Raw genomic sequence first — 20113 nt, forward strand, 5'->3', positions numbered from 1 at the left:
TTTACCAAAACTCAGTTTATTCCAAACATTAAAAGATTACTTTTTTTTTTTCCTCTCTTCCTCAATCAACCAAAATACTTTACATTTTCTTTAAAAAAATTTGACCTAAGCCGTTGTACGACCCCCAGCCCCCCCACCCCCCTGCCCCGCACACACACCCACCGCTTCCCCCTGTCGCTACAACTTAACGCGTAAAATCTGTCCTCGGAGCCCCCCCTCTCAGTCCAGGTACCTGGAAGGCAGCACGGAAAGAAAAACCGGGGCAGGCCGGGGCACAGGGAGCGGGACCAGCTGGAGCAAGAACCGGAGGCGACGGGGAGAGTCCCGCTGGTTGGAGGGCCTAGGTGCATAGCTGGGTTTGGTTTCTGTCTTCTCAGCGAGGCCTTGAGAGCGAATGAGGCTCCTTCCTCACCAGACGGAGGAGAAAATCAAACAGAGAAAATTAGAAGAACCGAGTCCCCTCCGTGGCACTGGTTTTGCTGGGTTTCCCAAGGTGACGGGAGCAAAGAGCAAGAGTGGAAGAGATTGTAGAAAAGAGATGGAGGGAGGGAGGTTGGGGAACGTTTGATCCTGCTCCTGGCCTCGCTTCTTGCGGGATTTTGGCTCAGACTCAGAAGTGAAGGGTGGGAGGGAGGAGCCCACCTCCTCCAGCAGCAAGAGTCCCACTCGCAGCACCTGCTCCGCGTGCAACGGGCAGCATCCAGCTGCAGTCCCCCTCCCCAGGCTGCAACACCCACCGTGGGGCACACGAATCCATCCGGGCCAACCCTCAGCACCTCTGCGCCACTGCGAGGTGGGTGTGAGAGGGAAACAGAATGAGAGCTCCCTCCCCACGTCCCCGCCGCACGGGAATGTTTCTGCTGGACTGAGACGTCACCCGACCAAGCCCAGGGGGCTTCGGTGAGTGGCAGCAGACAAATCGGTAAGAGGAGAGACCTGGGCACAGAGATGAAAGATGTTCAGGTGAAGGGGATGGGGGCAGCACCTGGAGACTTCGGAACCAGGGAACCTCAGGAAGCCTGATGCCCAAACCCTTCCGTGTAGTGAAGCACAAGGCACTCAGCTTTGCTGGGCCAGAAAATATTAAAAAAAAAAAAAAAAAAAAAAGGTGGAAAACCCATCTAGCCACAGCACTGAGACCAGTTTAGGACCAAGCTGAACTGGAGGAGCTGACAGAGCACCTGGCACCACGGGAAGACAGACACTTGCAGACAGAAAACACGAGCATCCCTGCAGATCCCTGCTCCAGCCACGCAGACACCGCCAGGACCCCTCGGGGCCCGGCTCCGGGGGCCCTCCTGCCTTCCCTGACGTGGTCTGCGAGAGAGCGGAGCTGGGAACCAGCCTCCCAAAAAGAGACCAAGGGCAGAAGGTGGGTGTGTGCGCGGGCCCCGCGATCCCGCTGTGCTCCAGCCGCTTCATCAACTCTGCTCCTTGTCCTTGACCAGCAAGACAGTGTGTTGGCCTCCGCTGGACACGGCCAGGACCACGCGGTTTTCCAGCTGCTTGCCCGTCATCTGCACGGGGCTCCAGACGTCATCCTCCTCCCCGGTGCCCAGCTGGTAGTTGGTGCCCATGCCCCAGGCAAACGCTCGTCCTGCAAGAGAGGCGAGACGAGTTTGGGTTCTGGGTGAAGTTCTGAGATCCCCAAGCAAGGGGCAACTGAAGGGTGCCGGAGAAGCAGGCAGGGGTGAGAGAAGGGAGCTGTTTTGGCCTCCCTCAAGGCAGTTTTTCAGCACGCAGCCTGCTCCCAAGCCAGGTTTCCTGACCCCCCCCCATCCATCAACACGCTGCCTGTTCTCACGTGATGGCAAATGCTTCCCACAGCTGCGGGCTGCACGTGTTCCAGGCAAGCCAACGCAGCGCCGGAGCACACAGAGCTCTCGCAGCAGCCGAGTTCACAGCTCGGAGAAGGGACCAGCAGGTCAGCGACCCCCTCCCGGGTCAACACTCTTCCCCAAACCTCGCCGCCAAGCGCCCACAAAAATATTTCAGCAGCTGCCGCTCGGCTCCCGCGGGCTGGGTGCTTGGCAGGGGCCGCGAGCACCGGGACCCAGCTCGAATCCTGCCCCAGCAGCACGTGATGAAGCCCCGGGGGGGTTGGGTTGGCTGGGCAGCACCCCAGGAGGGACAGACGAGGGGCGGGCAGCGCTCCGTGGGCAGGGAGTGCCTGCCACTCACCGTCACTGCTGACAGCGTAGCCGACCGACGCGCCGCATGCCACGGAAGAGATGCTGGGGAGGTCGGGGATGACGGTGGGTGTGCTCTTCTCTTCTGCCCCTTCCCCGAGGCCTAACCGGCCGTACTCGGCCCGGCCCAGGCTGTAGGCTTTACCTGGGGCACGAGAGACGCGCAGGAGGTGACTCAAAGTGGAGGGAAGGCCGCTGCAGGCAGACCTTTCCTCCCCCAGGGCTGATCCCAGAGGAGCTGGGAGCACTGCTCCTCCCTGCCACGTCCCGCAGCACGCCCCAGGTCCCAACGCGGGGCCCCCCAGCTGCACAGTGGGGGACAGGACCCTACGTGGGTTGCTGTTATCACCCCGGTCTTTGCTTCAAATCCAGAAGCACAGCCCGGTTGAAAAAGTGGCGTGGAAGAGCCAAACAGCCCCTTCCCGGCTCACCCACGCAGACGCTGCAGCCACGCTGCCCTGAACACCAGGGACTCAGCGGGATTCAGCGTTTCCCCCGCACCCCAACACCTCCCCAGCTGGGGCGAGACCCACGGGAGCCCTGCGGTGCTCGGCACAGCTCCCGGCCCCCCCGTCCCACGGGGGCTCACCCTCCGAGTCCACGCAGACGGTGTGGTGCTGCCCGCCGGAGAACCCGAGCCAGGACTTGGTGGAGTTCTTGAAGGACGTCAGGTTCTGCGGGGAGAAGCAGGGCTCGGTGCCCTGGGTCCCTGCGGGGCGGGACGCACAAACCCCGGCACGTCAGGAACACAGGCATGGACAGCCCAGGCCAGGCGCCGGCACTGAGCCATCCGCCTGGGGCTCACCCCACTAACGGCCCAGCTCCCCCAGTCCCAGCGCTGAAGGGTATCGCATTTCTGCTCAAATCCACGGGCTGTGAGGGCTGGGACCTACACCCAGAGCTCTGCAGGGTGATCCCCCCGCTCATTTCCAGCTCCAGTCTGTCCTACACCGGGCACTGGGAGCGCGCAGTGGGTTCAAGGTGTTCCGGATCCCCACCAAAGCCACCGAGAAGGCAGGAGATCTGGAGGGCCCAAGTAAACTCACCCAGCTGGTGGTAGTTGGAGAGGCCGAACCCGTAGATGTGTCCTTCCTGCGTGACGGCAAAAGTGAAGTAAGCCCCACAGAAGGCGTCCTGGAAGCGCATCTTGCCTTTGTTGCCTCTGCCTCTGACAGGGACACGCTGCGGGACCAGCAGGCGCTCTGGGGACAAGAAACAAGGCGCGGTATGAGAACTAACGCTTTACACCCTTTGCATCTCCCCTTGGATCACCGAATTGGTGATCACCGAAGCAACTGATTTACAAACAAGCCCCCTGAGCTGCTGGGGAAGGGACAGGCTCAGCGCTGGAGCCCAAGCACGCGGCCCGCTCGCCGCAGCCACGAGCGTCCCCGAGCACCAAAGCCACTCACGCAGCCCTTTCCGCCCTCCTCGGTTGGCGAAGAGCTCCGGCACTCTCCCCAGCTGGCCCTGCTCGCCGCAGCCGCACGTGAACAGGTCGCCGTCCATCGTCAGCATCACCAAGTGGTCGTTCCCTGCGAGGAGACGTGGGAGGTGAGCGAGCGGCAGCCGCCGTCCAGACCCTCGAGGACCCCAGCAAGACTCAGGGGTCACAGCAAAACGCCAGCTGTCCAAGCTTTCTAGAATTCGGTGGGGTTTGCTGCTTTCTGGAACACTTGAAACACCAAGATCTCTCTTCCTGATCCCATTTCCCCATTTGAAGCTCCACAGAACTTCCACTGGGACGGTTTACAGGCACGGGTGCCCCCCAGCCTCAGCTGGGCCCTGGATGAATTCCCTGGCTGCTCTGCCAGGGAAAATCCAGAGAGGGTGAGTGCCTCAGCCCCACGGGGCGACAGTTAGGGCACTAACTGTAAAGCATTTCAGACCAACCGTAAACTAACTGTACAGCTAAACTGTAAAACATGTTAATATTTCACCCAACCTGATTTAAAAACAACACTGGGGCTAGCAGAGACACGAGGTCTGCGCTCTCAGGAGCCAGAAGGGAGCAAGCAGACCCTTGTACCCAGGAAAAAGGGCACGGACCCTCTGGACCCTCACCCCCCAGCCAAGGCTGAAACAGCCTCATCCAGCAGCCTGACCCACGCACACCCAGGATCTGGCTCACCTGAGACAATTTTAATGACAGGTGAGCTGAGCTGGAGGAGCACAGGGACAGAGCTCGTCTTCATAGGCTCCAGCAGGCCTATCACCCCGTTGTTATCCTGGGTGAGGAGACACACGCCCAAGTGAGTCACTGAAGCAGCCCAGCAACCCCCGGCAGAGCTTCCAGCGATTTTTTAAGAAATCGACGTACCCGGAAAGAGCCCCAGACAAAAACCCTGCCGTCATCCGTCAGCGCCGCTGTGTGGCTGTCCCCCGCCGAGACCTGCACCACCTTCTCCTGCAGCTCCACCAGCCCCGGCGTGGTCTCAGACCCTTCTGCCGAGGTGTCGCGCCCGAGGGCGCCTTCGTCGTTGCAGCCAAAGGTGTAGATCTGCAGACAGAGCAAGCCGGTCGGGAAGGGACACAGAAGTCAGCAGGACGTGCGTGAAGCCAGGGGACGGAGCCCCACCAGGCCGACTCGTCCCTCTGCACCCCAAAAACTTTGAGGTCTGTGGCACAGACGCCATCCAGGAGCTGGAGCAAGGGACACCCGCAAGTTGCCACCCCGCAGCTACACGGGGGCGGAGCGGGGTCCGATCCTGACCCCGCTCCAGGATACGAGGACCTCCCCGAGCTTGCAGGGGGGGTCGCAGCTCAGCCTCCCCCGCGTCCCCACGCTGCCCCCCTCCACCCCAGCCTGAACCGCCGCTCTCACCTTGCCCGTCTCGCTGAGGCACACGGTGTGCATCCCTCCCGCCTCCGCCTGCACGATCATCTCCGGCAGCTGCACCAAGGCTGGCTTCTTCCTCTCCATCACGCCCTCGCCCAGGCCCAGCTGGCCGACGTCCCCCTGCCCCAGCGAAAGCACCAGGCCGGGCTGCGTCCGGTGGGACGGGTGGCTGACTGCGTCGCGGGGCAGAAAGGAGGCATGGGGTGTGCTGCCGGGGTTGGGGAAGGGGGGGGGGGAAACCCTTCCGGTACGGCTGCGCAGGGAATTCGGGGGCTCCCAGGGGAGTCTTCTTACCTTTAAGCTTCTTCCTGGCAGGAGACTCGTCTTCTGGCACAGGGCTTTTCTTTGCGGTGCGTTTTCCTGGCATGGTGGTTTAGACCTAAACAAACAAAGGCGCTGTGAGGGGCTCGCCCAGCCGGGAGCTCGCCGGGGAGCCGCAGCGCAGCTGTCAGGATTTTTCTCCGAAGACGATCCCCGGGCCTCCCCTCGGGTCGCTGCAGCCCCCGTCTCCTAAGGGTCTGAGGGCAGAAGAGTTAGGATTCGGGCACCGAGTCAGGATTCGGGCACCGAGTTAGGATTCGGGCACCGACCCCCGCCCCACTTTGAAAACCCCGCATTTTCGGTTTCCCTGCGCGTTTCGCCCGCCGCGTGCTCCCGCTGCCGAGCCTCCTGCAACTCTGCCCCCCCCCCCCAACCCTCCGCTTCCAAACACCCCGCGACCGTCCCAAGGGGAAGGCGGGGACCCCGAGGGCCCCCCCCAGCCCCTTCCCCGCGGATCCCCGTTTGAATCTCCCGCCCGTCCGTCCGTCCGTCCGCCCTCCCTTCCCCGCCACCCCCCTCCGGTTCCGCCGCTCCCCGGCCTTCCCCAGCCCAACACGGAGCTGGGGGGGGGGGCAAAGCTACGGCCCCCGTGCGGAGCACTAGGCCCCGGCCCCCCCCCCGGTGCCCATCCCCGTCCCTTTCCCTCCCCCCCCCCCCCGGCCCCGCCCGGTGCCCCCGGCCCCGGGGCCGCGCTCCCACCTCCGCCGCGCCGCCGCCGCCGCGCTCCCGGCCCCGAGCATGCGCGGGGACGGCCCCGGGGGGGGGACAGCGGGGACCGGGGGGGGACCGGCGCCCTCTGGTGGCGGCTGCGGGAGGGGCCGGGCCTGGCCCCGGCGCACCGGGCACGGGGGGAGCCCCCCGGGGCAGCTGCACCCCCCCCCCGGAGAGGCTGGGGCAGTGCGGGGGGGGGTGAAGCGGCCGGAAGGGACCTGGAGCCCCCCCCCCATGGGGTCTTTTTGGGGGGGGACGAGCCCCAGAGCGGGGGGATCCCCCCCGACACTGCACACAAACGGGGGGCTCCCCGCAAGCCCCTCCGCCGCCATTCTTTGCCCCGTGAACGATGGGGAACGCGGCCGGGAGCCCGGCAGCCTCAGCTGCTCCCCCCCCCCCCCCCCCCCCAAAAAAACCAAAGCCGCCTGCCCCAGCCCCCAGAACAATTTTCAGCCCCCTTTTAGCAAATTCTTTCCCCAAACCGAGCGGCACAACTCGCTCAGCCTCACGAGGGATGCCCCCTGAAGCTCAGTGCCCCCCCCCCCCCCCTTTATTTTTCCTGCAGGGAATTCCCTGCCCAGCCCGCCAGGCCCAGGCCCCCCCTTTCCTTCTCCCTCACCCCTTCCTTCGCCAGCCCAAGCCCTCACCCAGCACGGGCAAGCCGCCCCTCTTCTGCTCACAACGCCCCCAGCCCTGGGGACGGCACTACAGACTACTTACAGTCAGGGTTAAAGATCCCCAAGTGTTCATAGAGGTCCACCAGGAATAAAAGCAGCTCTAAGTCCTTCACTTAACAGAGGGGAAAGACGCCTAAGTATGGTTACCCACCTCGTAACAACCCTAAAGCCAGAGGTACAACCCCCTGCTGCCCACCCCAGAACTTCTGGTGGCTCTAAGGGTTACAAGACTTCCCTTAGTGGTACCCGCACCAGTAATACCCAGTAGTGGTCACATTGAGCTACAACCTCCCAGTCCCAGGAGCTGAGGCTACTGGAAATGAGGGCAGGCTGAATGCCATCCAAGGGGGGTAGAACCCAACTACACAAAGTGTTTACTTGGGGTTTCCTGAGCTCCGTTCAGAGAACAAACCAATGGCTAGCAGTCACGCCAGAGAAAACAGCCACACAACACCATTTCAAAGTTCTTTATTCATCAGGCACAGCATCACAGGTCCCAGAACATTCACAGAAGCTGCGAAACCTCCCAGATGGACACCGACCACCAGCTGTACACGACTTCCACACCATACTCCCCCTCTCCCCCAGCACCAGGCAGCCTCCCCTCACAGCCACAACAGTTCCCAACGCCTCACTTCACTCCGCTTCTTGGGCTCCTTTTCAGGTGCAGGACCAGGAGGTGGTGCTCAGACACGTGCTCTCCCAAGCCGGTGTAGATGAGGCATGGAAACCCACCAGAGCCCCCAGCTCCTCAGGGTGCAGCCCACCCACAGGGGTTCAGCCCCCGCTTCATTTCATGTGCCACCTCACACAGCAGCTACACAACCCCCCGCAGCCTCTGGGTGCTCTGGTACAGCAGAGAACTGCTCTGGAGGTCGCTTTGGGCAGAGAACTGCAGGCCCCCAGCACGAAGCACGTGCTCCGAGGTCACCACATGTAGGCACCTTCTCCCATTTCCAGCCCGCTCTGAACTCTGCAGAGGCTCAGACTGTACACCCTGCAGGAACCAAACCTTGGCCACCACCTCTGCTCAGCATTTGGGCTGGAGCTGTGCTCAGGGCATACTCACCCTCACTGGGTACGCAGACTGCTGTTGGTAGCACTCAATCACAAGCTTTCACCAGTGTCTGCAACAAAAAACAAAAAAAAATAATCAAGAAAGCTTATTACTTGTGTTCCAAGTGGATTTTCCTACTTATAATCTGGCAGGAAGCACAATTCATTTCGCTAGTCCATCACATACACGGCCAGGGGCAGTACAGCCACGTGCTCCCAGCCCTCATTAAGCAAACCACGTGCTTTCCATTCCCCTTCTCCCCAGTTAAGACCCCAGTGCTTCTGCACCCACATTACCAACACATTTTTCCCAGGGTAAAAAAAAAAGTCTGCTTTGCTTTGGGACTGATTAACATGGAAGTCTGGGTGAGCGCACATGGGCTGTTCTTGTTCAGATGAGGCTGAGACAACAAAATGGCTGAGCTGGGTCAGGTTTCACAAGGGCAAGGGTCTAAGCCAGGGCCTCCATGACTTTGCACAAATTCGGTTCTGCTCTTTCCCAAATTCACATAACAATACAGCCTTCAAAAGCCAATTAAGCATCATTCACCTTCACTTTAAGTTTTTCCGCTTTTTTCTAATATTCAGGAGCAGGCCTCTCGTATCAGTCCAACAAAAGCTCAGAACCTAAGGAACGCGCAAGCTAAGCTTTTGCTGTTAAACACCAGTATTGGTATTTCATTATTTCAAATCCCTGATCCATTTCAGTTTGCGTAAGCCAGTTAAAGCAAATACCTGAAACTTATTTAAAGGGGAAGCTATCGAGATGGCAAGGTAACTACACAACATTTGTGCACAATCACTCACCTTCCGAAGCAGCGCTCCGCCCACATCAAATTTTTCAAGTTAGAAACTGCGAACAAAGAAAAGGCGTTAAGTAACTGCCCTCAGACTGTCCGACCTGCACCCCCCCCCCCGCGTCTCCCCCATGTCCCGAAACGAAGCCCCCCTGCGTAATTTGTTTCCTGCATGGTTTATCTCCTCTGTAACGGCCCGGGGGCTCAGAGAAGCAGTAGGAATATGCAGGCTGCAGACTCGAGGCCCGGCTCGTTCTCCAACGTTGTGGAAGGGGACTGTACGTCACAGGCCCGAGGGCCTACGCTCCCGCGCGCCACACGGACAGAGCCATGAGAGAGCTACTTCTCCGGGTGTCCACGTTGGGGCCTGCCCCCCCCAACCCCCTTACACACCCCCCCCCCCCCCCCCCCCCCCCCCCCCCCCCCCCCCAAGCCTCCCCTCACCCCGTTACACCCCCCGGTCCCCCCTCCCGCTCCGCAGGCGGACATTTACTCGGGGAGCAGGCAGGCCGAGGCCGGACCGAGCACCAGGAACGAACCTGAGGGAAGGGAGAGGAGGCGCTGAGGGGCGGCGCCGCCCAGAGCGACCCCCCCCCACTCGGGGCGCGGCCGCCCCCTCAGCGCAGGTAGGCCGCGGTGGGCCGGGGGCTGGCTGCGAGCAGCACCGCCCTTCGCAGCCCTCATATAAAGGTCACCGGCTCTATCCGCCGCAGCGAGGAGAATGGGAAAAAAACAAGAAATGGGAAAAGGGGAAAAAACGAAAATAGGAAAAAAGAGTGAAAGAAGAAAGAAAGAGGGTAGGCCACGCTCACCTTCCACGCTCGCCGCCCGCCGCCGGGGAAAGAGGACGAGAGGCTGCGCGCGGCGGTATTTATAGAGCGCCGGGGGGCGGGGCCTGGGCGCTCATGCGCGGAGAACAAGAGGGAGGGCCGGGCGGCTCGTGTGCAAAAGGGGCGCTTTGGCGGGAAAGGGGCCGGGCGCAGCGGGGGGGGAGCATGCGCAGTGGGAAGGCGGGAAGGGGGCTGAGGGGGGAGATTTGAATCCTGGAATCGTTGGGGTTGGAAAAGCCCTCAGGGATCGTCTGGTGTAACCGCCCCCTGCCACCCCCATCACCCACTGACCTTGTCCCCAAGCACCACGTCCAACCTCCCCTTGAACACCCCCAGGGACGGTGACTCCACCACCTCCCTGGGCAACCCGTCCCAACGCCTGACCGCTCTTTCTGAGGAGAAATGTCTCCTCATTTCCAGCCTGAACGCACTAATCAGTGAGCCTTGTCTGTAAGGCCACGCAGGATGGGGTCCCAGTTGTGTCCCCAAAACAGGACGGGGGAGGGGGGCAAGATGACCTAGGCCTGGGGGGTGTAACTGTAAAGAATAGGTGAGAAAGTCCTGGTGTGCACGTGTCCTCACGTGTAAATCACTTAATTTAGTATGCACGCCTAACCTGAAATGAGATAAAGAACGAGATGGCCTGAGCATGCACAAGACCTGGGTTTAAGCAGCAAACACAGTGAGGAAGACTACCAACGGCCACCAGATTCCCCCCAAAAACCACCAGTGGGAACAATTGTGCCAGCATCAGGGACATTTACATATTTTAATGAGTTACGGGAAACTGTATGAATGTGTTGGTTATTTCTTGGAAACCTAATGGATATGCATGTTTTGATTGCATGTAACCGCTGTAGCCCAGATAACTGGGCGCACACACTGGGTGGAATGATCCCGTGTGTCTGGCACCACAATTAAAGAATGCCTGCTTTCTAAAACCCAAATTGAGCCTTAGAGAGTTTATTTGACTGACTTTTAAGGTAACAGTTCAGCCCAGAGCAGAGGAGGCTGAGGGGAGGCCTCATGGCGGCCTACAGCTCCCTCACGAGGGGAGCGGAGGGGCAGGCGCTGAGCTCTGCTCTCTGGGGACAGCGACAGGACCCGAGGGAACGGCATGGAGCTGGGACAGGGGAGGGTCAGGCTGGGTGTGAGGGAAAGGTTCTGCACCCAGAGGTGGTCGGGCACTGGGGCAGGCTCCCCAGGGATGTGGTCATGGCTCTGGGCCTGCCGGAGCTCAAGGAGTATTTGGACAATGCTCTCAGACACATGGTCTGGTTTTGGGGTGGTGCTGTGTGGAGCCAGGAGTTGGACCTGTGATCCCTGTGGGTCCCTTACACCTCACGATGTTCTCTGCTTCTGGGGAGCAGAGACCTTTGAACCCCCAACCTCCTCCAACAGGAGCCATTTAAAACACAACCAGAGCAGCCGTTTAAAAAAAAAATCCTAAAATACTTTTATTCAATAATTAAAATCTGTTGATGAGGAGACAGATATACAATGCAATGATTTAGTCTACAGCCGTACTGTACACGGGGAAGCTGTGAGGGACGCGCACCCCCCGCGGGCGAAGGCAGCGTCGGGCGCAGGGCCCGAGCCTTGGCATGGCGCGGAGGCAGCGCAGCGAGGCCCGGCCTGCCACGGGGCTCCCAAAAGAGCCCGAGCACCACGCCGGCAGGTCTGCGAACAAGGCGAGCCCTCCTCTTCATTCCCACAACCTGCAGGCCTGTGATACTCCCTTCATGGCTAGTGGCATCTCACACGTGGGTTAGTTCTGTGCATGATACAGCAGTGCGCCCATACCAGATTTTAAACCCAAAGTTCCGGAAGAACCAACTTGAGATTCTCAGAAGAGCAAGAGTATCTATTTTAAGGTCACTTTTTTAAACCTCTTCTCCTCCCCGCACCTTCCACCCACACAGTGAAATTATCAAGTTTCCAGTAGGTTTTGCTGTAAAAAATGAGAAAAGGCAAGTTTCACCCTGATTTGGGAGAGTAAAAAAAAACATCTGAGAGGAAGCGACGATAAAAAGAATTTACTACTACCACAGCTTCCCCAAATTAAAAAGTTTTAAAAAGGCAACAGTCATTTCCTGGTTCTGTAATTTGTTAAACAAGCCTAGATATTCTCAAGACAAGATCCATTAACATCACCGCAAGTGTGAGAGAGCAGGGAGGGAATGCTTTATACATTTGTGTTTTGCCTTTTTTTCTGTTTTTAAGTTCTTTTGTTTTGATTTTTTTTTTACAAAAAAGATGCAGCATATGTTAATATCTATACAATTCCCTTCCAGGACAACAAACCGTTGGTCAGTAGTGATTCAGGACATTAAAGATACGACAGACGCGAGCAAATGCAAAAAATTACGAGTCACATGTCAGTTGTCTGCCAGGTCAGCACCTGCACAGGGTTCGCTGTACACAGCTAATATACACGCGTGCTTCCTAGCACATCCACTCTCCATTCCTCAGCTCTCCAACACCAGAGCTGCCAAGTTTTTTTCCTCCTCTAGGTAAGGAGGAGGAAACGAAGGGTTTGCACCCAAAAGGAGTACGTACAGCTGAGAACCGGGCCCGTCACGACAGAAAGGGAGCTGGGGAACGAACTGCTCGTTCACACGTGCGTGGACTCCTGGCAGGGATGCTGGCGGCGGAGGAGAGGCGTATTGCTGAGCTGCGCGAGGTATAGTGTTCAGTTCCAGCCTGACGGCACTCGAGACGTGTTTGTTCCAGTGAAATGCTACATTCAGACAGGATTCCCCCTTCCCCGGCCAAAAGCCCTTTTCTGGATATGTTTTGAAGGCAAATCTTGGAAGAGGCGAGGTTCTACCCTTGCTGTATTGCCCAGGAGAGGGACGCAGAGAACTTCCAGTCCTCTTGGGTCTCTTGCTCCTTCTTGGAAGATTATGGTCGATGGTACCTAAAAGCCAAGTGAAAAAAAAAAAAAACCCAACAAAGTGTCATCCTTGGAACTTGGGTTAAACAGCTACTGAACTGAATCATTTCTGAATTCTCAGCCCTCAGTGAAGCTGTTAACAGTTTCACCTCTGCCTTAGAAAGCATTTGTGCTCTGCAAACACTCAGCCACACAGCTTGGGGGCGGGGGGAAGAATCACTCGCGCCACGATGCACAGGTTACTGCATGGGTCACGTCAGAGCTAACTACCAGTGTGCTTTGTGGCTGTGGCTTCTGTCGCGTGTCTCTAGCCCCAGAAAAGCTCACTGGCTGCAGCCTCACACAGGTTTCAGAAACACCCTAAACCAGCCACTGGCCATTTTGAGTTTCCAGGATCTAAGCCCCAGTTTAGGGAAGAACACCTCTTCGTGTCAGGTACCCCTCCTGTCACCCAACAACACCAAGGTGGAAAGGGATGTTAAATCTGCAAGTGCTGCACAGGTCGTTTCTCCTAAGGATTTAATACTCTGCCTCCCAGCAGCACCCCTGCAACACAGCTCTCCCGACAGCACAGACTATGCGAGCGCTGCGGTCTCACCGTGTGAACTGTTTGCTCTCCTCGTGGACTTCCATTTCACAGCTCTTAAACTCGTTTAGCTCCTTCCGGATGGCAGCCTGCGTGAAAAGGGAGAGATCTTTATCTCCTGCTGGGGCGTATGACCCTCTATCCCCCATTTTAAGTGAGCTCAGACACGGCAAGAAGGTGTTGTGGCTCCAACACTCCTGCTCGGGGCTGATTTCTATCACCTTTCAGTGGTGAAGCGAAGAGTAAGAGCAGTTTTTAAACATAAGCCTGAATCCCGCAGCTCCTTTTGGCAGAGGAAGGAGCTCAGATTGCAGCAGCCACCCCAGCTTTCACAGATCCTTCGCACCAGGCAGAATTTAATCCGCCCCACCTCCTCCACACCAAGGCCGGGCAGTCCCCCCAAGTGGCCAGGGAAGATGAGAACAGGCGTCTTCCCCGCCAGCTTGCCTAAGCCTGCCTCAGCCTGTGAAAAACCGCACTCCCCCAACCACCGCCCTGTGCCTTGCACCCTTTTATACCACCCAGAAGCCGAGACAGGTCACGCTGCAGTGCAGGCAGTGCCCGTGTGGGCTCCGTGTCACTGCGGAGGGGGCAGGAACAGGGCTGGGTACAGCACACGTGGGTGAAGCACACTGGTGGTGCTTGGTGGGGTGGCAGAGGGAAAGATGCAGAGGTTAAAAAAACAGAAGAAAGAGCAATTCTTGGCTCTCAGCCTTTTGCTTGGGACACCCTGACCTAGCTCCCTGCCCCGCCTGGGAACAGGACGCTCCCTGTTACCTTGTCAGCCGGTGTAAGCTTTGTCCACGGCTTATCTGCTCGCCGGTCGTAGTCTTGAGCGTCTGTCACTTCCACATATTCGTTAAACCTCAGGATCTTCCTGGCCTGCAGCTCTGCCACCGTAGGCCTTTGGCTAAGCTGAATGCAAGAACAAAAAGTCAGTGTGTGCCTTGTCCCCAGAGCTGCTCAGGAGCTGCCATCCCAGGAGAAACTGAGACCAGCTCCCTCGCTGGGACACCAAGGTCCTGCTCACGATGCAGGCTGCAAGGGACCAGGCAAATGCTCTCACAGACGATTTACCTCTAAGGGGTCTTGTTTGGACCACGAGGCCACAAGGGCAGAACCGAGGCCACAATCCCAGGAAGAGAGAACGAGGGGCTTGGGAACAGCCACTGCAGGGTGGCCCCACATGACACCCCTGAACCAAGCCCATTTTCTGCTTCAGCTACAGCAGAACTCACATTTCGTATCTGCGGGCCCTTGGGAAGATATTTTCCCCAGCAATGTGTAACAGCGAGTAACCTGGGCATCACAGCTAAAAGCAGCTCTGCTCAGCTTCTCCCGAGCTGTTCCTTGGGAAATGAATTTTGGGGAGCATGGTGTGAATGCCGTGGCCACTGAAGTACTGCTGTAACAGGCCAGCACGGGCAAAACTTACAAGTGCCAGGTGCCAAACAGATCTCACCCAGCTTGTTATACCTGATGCCAGCTCAGATCTGTCAGCGTCAAAACCGGCTGCGGTGCCAAGGGCCGGCCGTGGCTGACAGACCACATTCTGCAGTCCCCGCAGTCAGAGGGCACCGGGGACAATTACACAACAGCCCCGTGACTTCACCCGCGGCAAGGCGCCTACGACGTGCTCAGAGCCACCACCGTCCCCGACAGCTCTGCCAGATGGCAGTCGCAGCACGACGGCCAGCAGTACCTTTCTGGTGAGCCTGCGTTTGATCTCTCGCTTCTCGGCTTGACGGTCAGCTTCATTTTTCGCTGCCAAGGGAAAAAAAAAAGCAATTTTTTTCCCTGTAAGCATCAAAGGTTTTGAAAAGCGCCTTCTGGACTTGAGCGGAGAAGAATGTTGAGCTTTATCAGACTGACTACGTTACCTGCACTCACTACAGGCAGAGAGAGCAGCCCAACTCCATCCCCTTACTCACCGAGCACTCCACTGAGTGACAGTGGTAACGTGGGCCTTAACATGGCACGCGTGAGTCATTCTCTCCAGCTGCATGTATGTTAAAGATTAATGGCCATGCTGTCAAAATACATCCAAGCCTCTTTGCAGATCGCTCTTCCCCAAAGCTATTATACTAATAGTTTAAAGAGAACAGCAGCGCAGATAAATATTTCAAATGGAAACTTCCTGAACTGACATTTCCCCAAGATGTTTAAAACTGTTGCGGAACAAGGTATGGCCAAGAGAAACACCGCTCACTGAACAACGAGCTGCTGCTTTCTGGACTGTACAGTACGATGCTGGGATGTCTGGACCACAAATAAAAGTCCAGCCCAAACAAAAACCTGTAACAGTCCTTGCTGTGTAACTTCAGAGCAGAGTCTTAACCAGCTCACATATTTTGCCCTGGGGTTTCAGGCAGGGGACTGGTAGTGCTTCCACAATATGACGCTTTGAACTACATTGCTTGGTGCCACTACTGAAGGCCTGATTTTATCCAGGTTCTAATGGAAACAACGTTCTGGGAAAAGTCAGCAGAACTGCTTTCCTGCAGTGATGTAACCAAAGCATCTCCATCTGCACATTTCAGGCAGACTCCGCGTATCCATGTAGTAAAATGTGAGATGGGAAACACGGCAGCTTTTATTACTTAGGACCACCAGAGGAGCATTACTCACGTTGAAGTATGTTCCTCTGCTCCAGTTCTTCTGCTGTCGGTCTCTGACTCAGTCGCCTAAAGAAAAGCAGAACACATTAGGCGCTTGTCATCTGGTCATCCATCAGCGGGGGATGAAGAACACCACTGCTTTTGTGGTCTGAGTGCTCTCAAACCTCCTCAGCACTGCTCAGTCACCAGTGGAGATCACTGCTGCCCTGTCTGGGGCTCTCCTCCCCTCCACTCAAGCAAGCAGCTCAGCCCCAGGGCCAGGTTAGGGAAGTGCTGTGCCCCCCAAAAGCTCAGGGGAAATTTTTTAGGGCAGATGAGCAGAAACTGGAATAGCAGCAGCCCCAGCTTCACCCACCACCATCAGCACTCCGCCTGCATCTGTCCTCATCTTTATAGGCCATGTGTATTTTACGGCAGTAACGCTTCTGTACTCCTTGAGATTTTCCCCTCCCAAACCATTTAACATCTGGAATCAGGGGCCTGTTAGGAGATATTGCTCAATGCCAGGAGAAAATTCCAGCCTTTATAACGCAGGGGGGAAAGCAACACTTGGCCTCCCAGCCCTGATCCGGCAGCACTGCCCCAACCAACCGTGGTGTTCCAGCAGAGGCTGCTTAGGGAAGACACCAGCTTTGTCCAGTCCCACCCCTCAGGCCGTGCCGACGGTTCACACGCAACCCTCCTCTGCTTGTGGTACCTGGTCAGCGTCGACCCGATCTGGCTCCGAATTTGGTTCCACTCCTCCTTGCTCTTCCGAGGAAAGACAAACTTTTCTTCCTGCACCGCGGTTGTGTTCCCCAGCTTCATGGCTAGCGTGTCTTTCCTCTTCACTTTGTTAGCCAGCGTGCCTGCGGGGAGAGCGACGGGATGTGGCTGAGGACGGTGGTGCCTGAGCACAGCCCCTGGCAGTTGCGCTCTCCCCCGGGGTTTGCTTTCCCAGCGCAGCACTACAGCTCCCAGCCGAGCCAGAGCTGGTCACCACAGCAGCAGCCAGCATCCCTGCGCGACGCCAGCAGCTCAGCTGATGCCACCCCACCTGAAGGGGTGGGACAGCACAGGCTACTGCATTAACCACCTGCAGCTGGAGGGAGAGCATCTCACCAGATGAACATGCAGGTTTGGCTGCTGCAGGCTTTGAAAAGGCAGGGGAGAGGACGTGGTACAGCGTGAAACCAAGAGCCAGCAGCTTTGCAGCACTGCGTGAACCAGCTCTTTGATACAGATCTCAACACAGCCAGGACTGAGTTCAGCAGGGGCAAAGAGGGAGAGCTGCAATGTCAAAGCCTTACTGTTATGGCTTTCATCTTCCTCCTCGTCCTCGTCATCTTTGTAGAGGATGGGCCCCTCCGAGTCAGAGTCGCTCATCCCTTCGTCTCCCTCCTGCTCCTCTGGCAGGACCTGGGGTACCAGCTTTGGGATGACTGTTACAGACGGCACATCTCCAATATACACACGGGGGCCCGGAGGCTGCTCTTCTTCCTGGTCTTCCTCTTCCTCTTCCTCATCGTCTGGACTAACGAGAAGCACACTATTACATCTCAGCACATCCCATGGGGGCTGGGGAATACCCCGGACATGAAGCCCTGTTAGCTGTGCTCGGCCCACGGAAGGCAGGTCTGTGGGGGCCCCGTAACCAGAGACAGAAGAGCCCCGTGACCCTGCTCCGTCCCCTCTCCCCAAAACACAGGGAGCTCTGGGGGGAAATGCCAGAGACAGGTTCACTGCAGAAACAAGCGATCCTCTTGCCACCCTGCGCTGGGGCTTTCAGGTTCAGCTCTGGTACCACACGAGACAGCCCCTTTCCCACTTCCCTTTGCAAAAGGCAAGGTTAAGCAGGCCACGACTGGATGAAATCCAGAACCTCGTTTCATCCTAGTGCAATTAAAGACAGGCCAGATTCCTGGCACCAGCCTGCATTTGTACTCCAGAACACATTTCCCTTGGAGTGATAAATTCGCAGGACCGGGGTTAACTTCACGGGGAAGACGCACCGGGCCCCTAAGAGGCTGAAAGATTCAGCCAACGGGCAAAACAGTTTCTGGAGTGTTGTAAAGAGCAAAGAAACCAGGGCTGCTTTCTTTGCCGTCAGAGCCTGGCTGCGAGAAGCAGGGCGTGCAACTCCAGCGCGCCGGGGAAGCGTTACCGGAGGTGATGGGGGAGGTACTCACACTTTCAGCATCTCGATGGTGACCGGCAGGGACCTCGTCCTGCCCAGCGTGCCGCTGTCCTCCCCGAAGGCGTCGTTCTCAAAGAGCAGCGAGTGGGCTCTGTGCGAGCCGTCGGCAGGCGGCGTGACGGGCAGGGGGCTGGCCAGCGCCTGCTGGATCCGGATGTGCAGCGGGACCTGGGGCAGCCGCGGCAGCGCGTGAGGCTCGCCGAAGCCTTGCTCCGCCGTCCTCTTTGCCGCCTCGGGGGGCCTGAAGTCCTCAGGAGGAGGGGGGGGCTCTTTGGGAAGGTCCAGGGAGCGCGGAGGGTCTGGGACGGGGGTGGAGGTGGGCAAGGGCACGCGGGGAGGCTCCGGCGGTACGTGCGTGGGCAGCGGCGGCGATGGCGAGGGCGGCGGGTACGCGGGGGCCATGTGCATGGGTATCAGCACGGGGCGGCTTGCCGTCACCGTCCTGTCGCTCGGGGGCTTGGAAGCGAGAGCTGCCTCTGACGTGGCGCTAGGCAGGAGGCCTCTCTTCGGCGGGAGAGGAGGGGAAGGCTTGGACAAGCCCGTTCCACTGTTCATCGCTTGAGAAAGTTCAGCTGGAAACCAAAGGAACACAAGAGTTAACGGGGCGTTTGCCGGGTGCCCTTCACCAGCGTGGAATAGGCAGCGAAGGACTCAGAACCTCGGCCCAAACCGCCTCAACTGCTCTTCTGCTACGAGGTGCCAGCAAAAAGCAGCTTGCAAGCCTCCAGTGCGCCCTTCCTGCAGCAAAGGTAGGAGCTGGGAGCGCAGCCAGACGCACGCGGGCTGGGAGAGGTCTGCGCGCCCTGCTGCTGCGGGGGGACACAGCCCCGGCCCTCAGATGGCAGCAGATGGAGCTCACCCAGAGCCAGCACGCAGCCAAGGAAGGCAGGGATGTAGGGCACTTCACGGCTGTATTTACAGCATCCCTTCGCAAAGGAATCCGAGACATGCAGGGCACCCCAGACTCCGGTTGCGTTGACGGTTCCCTTGCACGTTAAAAAAAGAAATAAATTGGGGGTAGTCTCATTTGGAGGCAAAAGGCAGCAGAGCTGCAGGCAGCAGCGTGCCTTCCCCTTCCCCTGGCAGCCCGGCCCAAGGACACCTTGCTGCTGGCAGCTCCTGCCTGAGGACGAGCTTTTGCTCTGCTCCAAAAAACCTACTAACGCTTCCAAAACTTCCTAATAGCCTTGAATCTTCATCGGATGTGTCTGGGTGATGGAGGAGACGGGAAGAAACTGGAATCACATCGCATTAAGGAGAACAGCTGCAGGAGGAAATCTCTTTAGGTTCCTAGAACACCCTGTAGGCCCTAGGGAAGAAGTTGCACCCGTGAAGACCGCTCTGCTCTTGCTGTAGGAGCCTGTAACCTTCAGCATCCATACTCTGACGACTTGTGGGGCTTGGAGAGGTTTCGCCCACCTGCTGGAAGCGGAGCAGAAGACGGTCACGCAGCTGGGCCCCACCAGGGAGCTGGAGGAGTCGCGCACCACAAGAGGGTGCTGCGAGCAGGGAGCGCCCCGCCGAGATAAGGGCGCATAACTGCAGAGAGGTGGGCACATTTCTGGGATGTTTAGCATTTTTAGACTTTCCCCTCGTAGATTAAGAGCCAGATTGTGGAAAACACCGAGTGCCCTCAGCTCCCATCAGCGCCGGCCTGGAGGGGTTGCAGTGTCCCCTCAGCGGCGCTCGAAGCCTGGCGGGACCAGGCTCGGGTCACCTTTGGGTAACAGCAGACGGATTTTGAAAGGGACCGAGTAGTTGGCAGGAGAAAGAGGAGACAGAAGAGGGCTGGGCACCACTTAAAGCATCCTCCTGAGCCAGCCAGCACTTCAGCGCGATAAGGAGGGAAGCCAGCGAGTGCCACCGCGGCCGGATCCACTGCTCCAGCCCCGACCAGATCTCAGCTGCTGCTCCTGAACCCCCCCAGCACCATGCACCGGGGCCGCGCCGAGCTCCCAGCCATCCGGAGGGCACCGCGTGCCCTGCTTTCTTTTCCAAGCTGATGCTGATTAAAATCTCTGCCCCCAAGAGCAAGCATTTCCTCAGCCTTATTTTCAGCTGCTGCCTCAGATGGCGGGACTGCTCGCAGAACGAGCACAATGACCGGCTTCACGAGGGAACAAACGGGCGGTCTGCACGCTGACAGCTCTCCCTGCCTGCGTTACGACAGCAGCAGCACAACAGCTAAAACATGCCCCGAGTCAGAGCACGCACCAGAGACCTCATGAAGCCAGTTCCACTGCTGCTGTTTATCCACAGCAGCAAAACGAGGCTCGCGCAGCAGTGACGGCGCGCACAGCTCCGTCGTGCCTCTGCTCTCTCCTCCAGAAAACGAGGGGCTGGCAGCTCTCCTCCCTTCTCCTCCACACCCCCGCAGCCACAGGTGCACCCAGCCCCGGATTTTGGGGAGGCTGGGT

General features: G+C 58.2%; 2 protein-coding genes and 1 non-coding gene across 14 annotated transcripts in view; all 3 read right to left on the reverse strand.

Moving 5' to 3' along the window:
* On the reverse strand, nt 1-9481 carry RCC1 (regulator of chromosome condensation 1). Of its 8 annotated transcripts, none has more exons than XM_066982357.1 (13): nt 9403-9481; nt 9084-9129; nt 8601-8646; nt 7807-7864; nt 5323-5407; nt 5014-5201; nt 4510-4689; nt 4321-4417; nt 3602-3724; nt 3236-3391; nt 2779-2898; nt 2182-2334; nt 1-1597 (listed from the first exon to the last, which is right to left on the reverse strand). In XM_066982357.1, exons 5-13 carry the CDS (start codon nt 5393-5395, stop codon nt 1422-1424), a joined length of 1266 nt encoding a protein of 421 aa, XP_066838458.1. In that variant the 5' UTR covers nt 5396-5407; nt 7807-7864; nt 8601-8646; nt 9084-9129; nt 9403-9481; the 3' UTR covers nt 1-1421. The 8 variants fall into 8 exon arrangements, with proteins under 8 accessions (XP_066838458.1, XP_066838462.1, XP_066838461.1 ...); XM_066982361.1 differs by lacking the exon at nt 9084-9129 and adding an exon at nt 6781-6844 and having other exon boundaries at nt 9403-9442; XM_066982360.1 differs by lacking the exon at nt 9084-9129 and adding an exon at nt 6781-6849 and having other exon boundaries at nt 9403-9442.
* LOC125183915 (small nucleolar RNA SNORA73 family) lies at nt 8750-8954 on the reverse strand. The gene has a single exon (XR_007166716.1). It is a non-coding gene; the product is annotated as a small nucleolar RNA SNORA73 family (small nucleolar RNA).
* Nucleotides 9482-10851: 1370 nt separating the features above from the next.
* PHACTR4 (phosphatase and actin regulator 4) overlaps nt 10852-20113 on the reverse strand; it is a 64087-nt gene continuing 54825 nt past the window's right edge. For all 5 annotated transcript variants that reach the window (XM_066982351.1, XM_066982352.1, XM_048073169.2 and 2 more), the window contains 8 exons: nt 17689-18268; nt 16810-17033; nt 16218-16368; nt 15531-15586; nt 14605-14666; nt 13680-13817; nt 12915-12991; nt 10852-12340 (listed from right to left, as the gene is read on the reverse strand). In XM_066982351.1, the coding sequence (XP_066838452.1) occupies nt 12325-12340; nt 12915-12991; nt 13680-13817; nt 14605-14666; nt 15531-15586; nt 16218-16368; nt 16810-17033; nt 17689-18268 (1304 nt within the window). In that variant the 3' untranslated portion in view covers nt 10852-12324. The remainder of the gene's footprint in view (nt 12341-12914; nt 12992-13679; nt 13818-14604; nt 14667-15530; nt 15587-16217; nt 16369-16809; nt 17034-17688; nt 18269-20113) is intronic.

The sequence above is a fragment of the Anser cygnoides genome, chromosome 24 (assembly GCF_040182565.1).
Source record: "Anser cygnoides isolate HZ-2024a breed goose chromosome 24, Taihu_goose_T2T_genome, whole genome shotgun sequence".
Classification (NCBI taxonomy): domain Eukaryota; kingdom Metazoa; phylum Chordata; class Aves; order Anseriformes; family Anatidae; genus Anser; species Anser cygnoides.

Bases quoted from the DNA above. Each gene is read 5' to 3' on its own strand.
- RCC1 (XM_066982357.1), bottom strand. From the start codon at position 5,395: ATGCCAGGAAAACGCACCGCAAAGAAAAGCCCTGTGCCAGAAGACGAG. The intron at 4,418-4,509 runs GTACGTCGATTT...CTCCTCACCCAG, and splicing joins TTGTCTGGGGCTCTTTCCGG to GATAACAACGGGGTGATAGG. The intron at 3,392-3,601 runs GTGAGTGGCTTT...TCTTGTCCCCAG, and splicing joins AGGAGGGCGGAAAGGGCTGC to AGCGCCTGCTGGTCCCGCAG.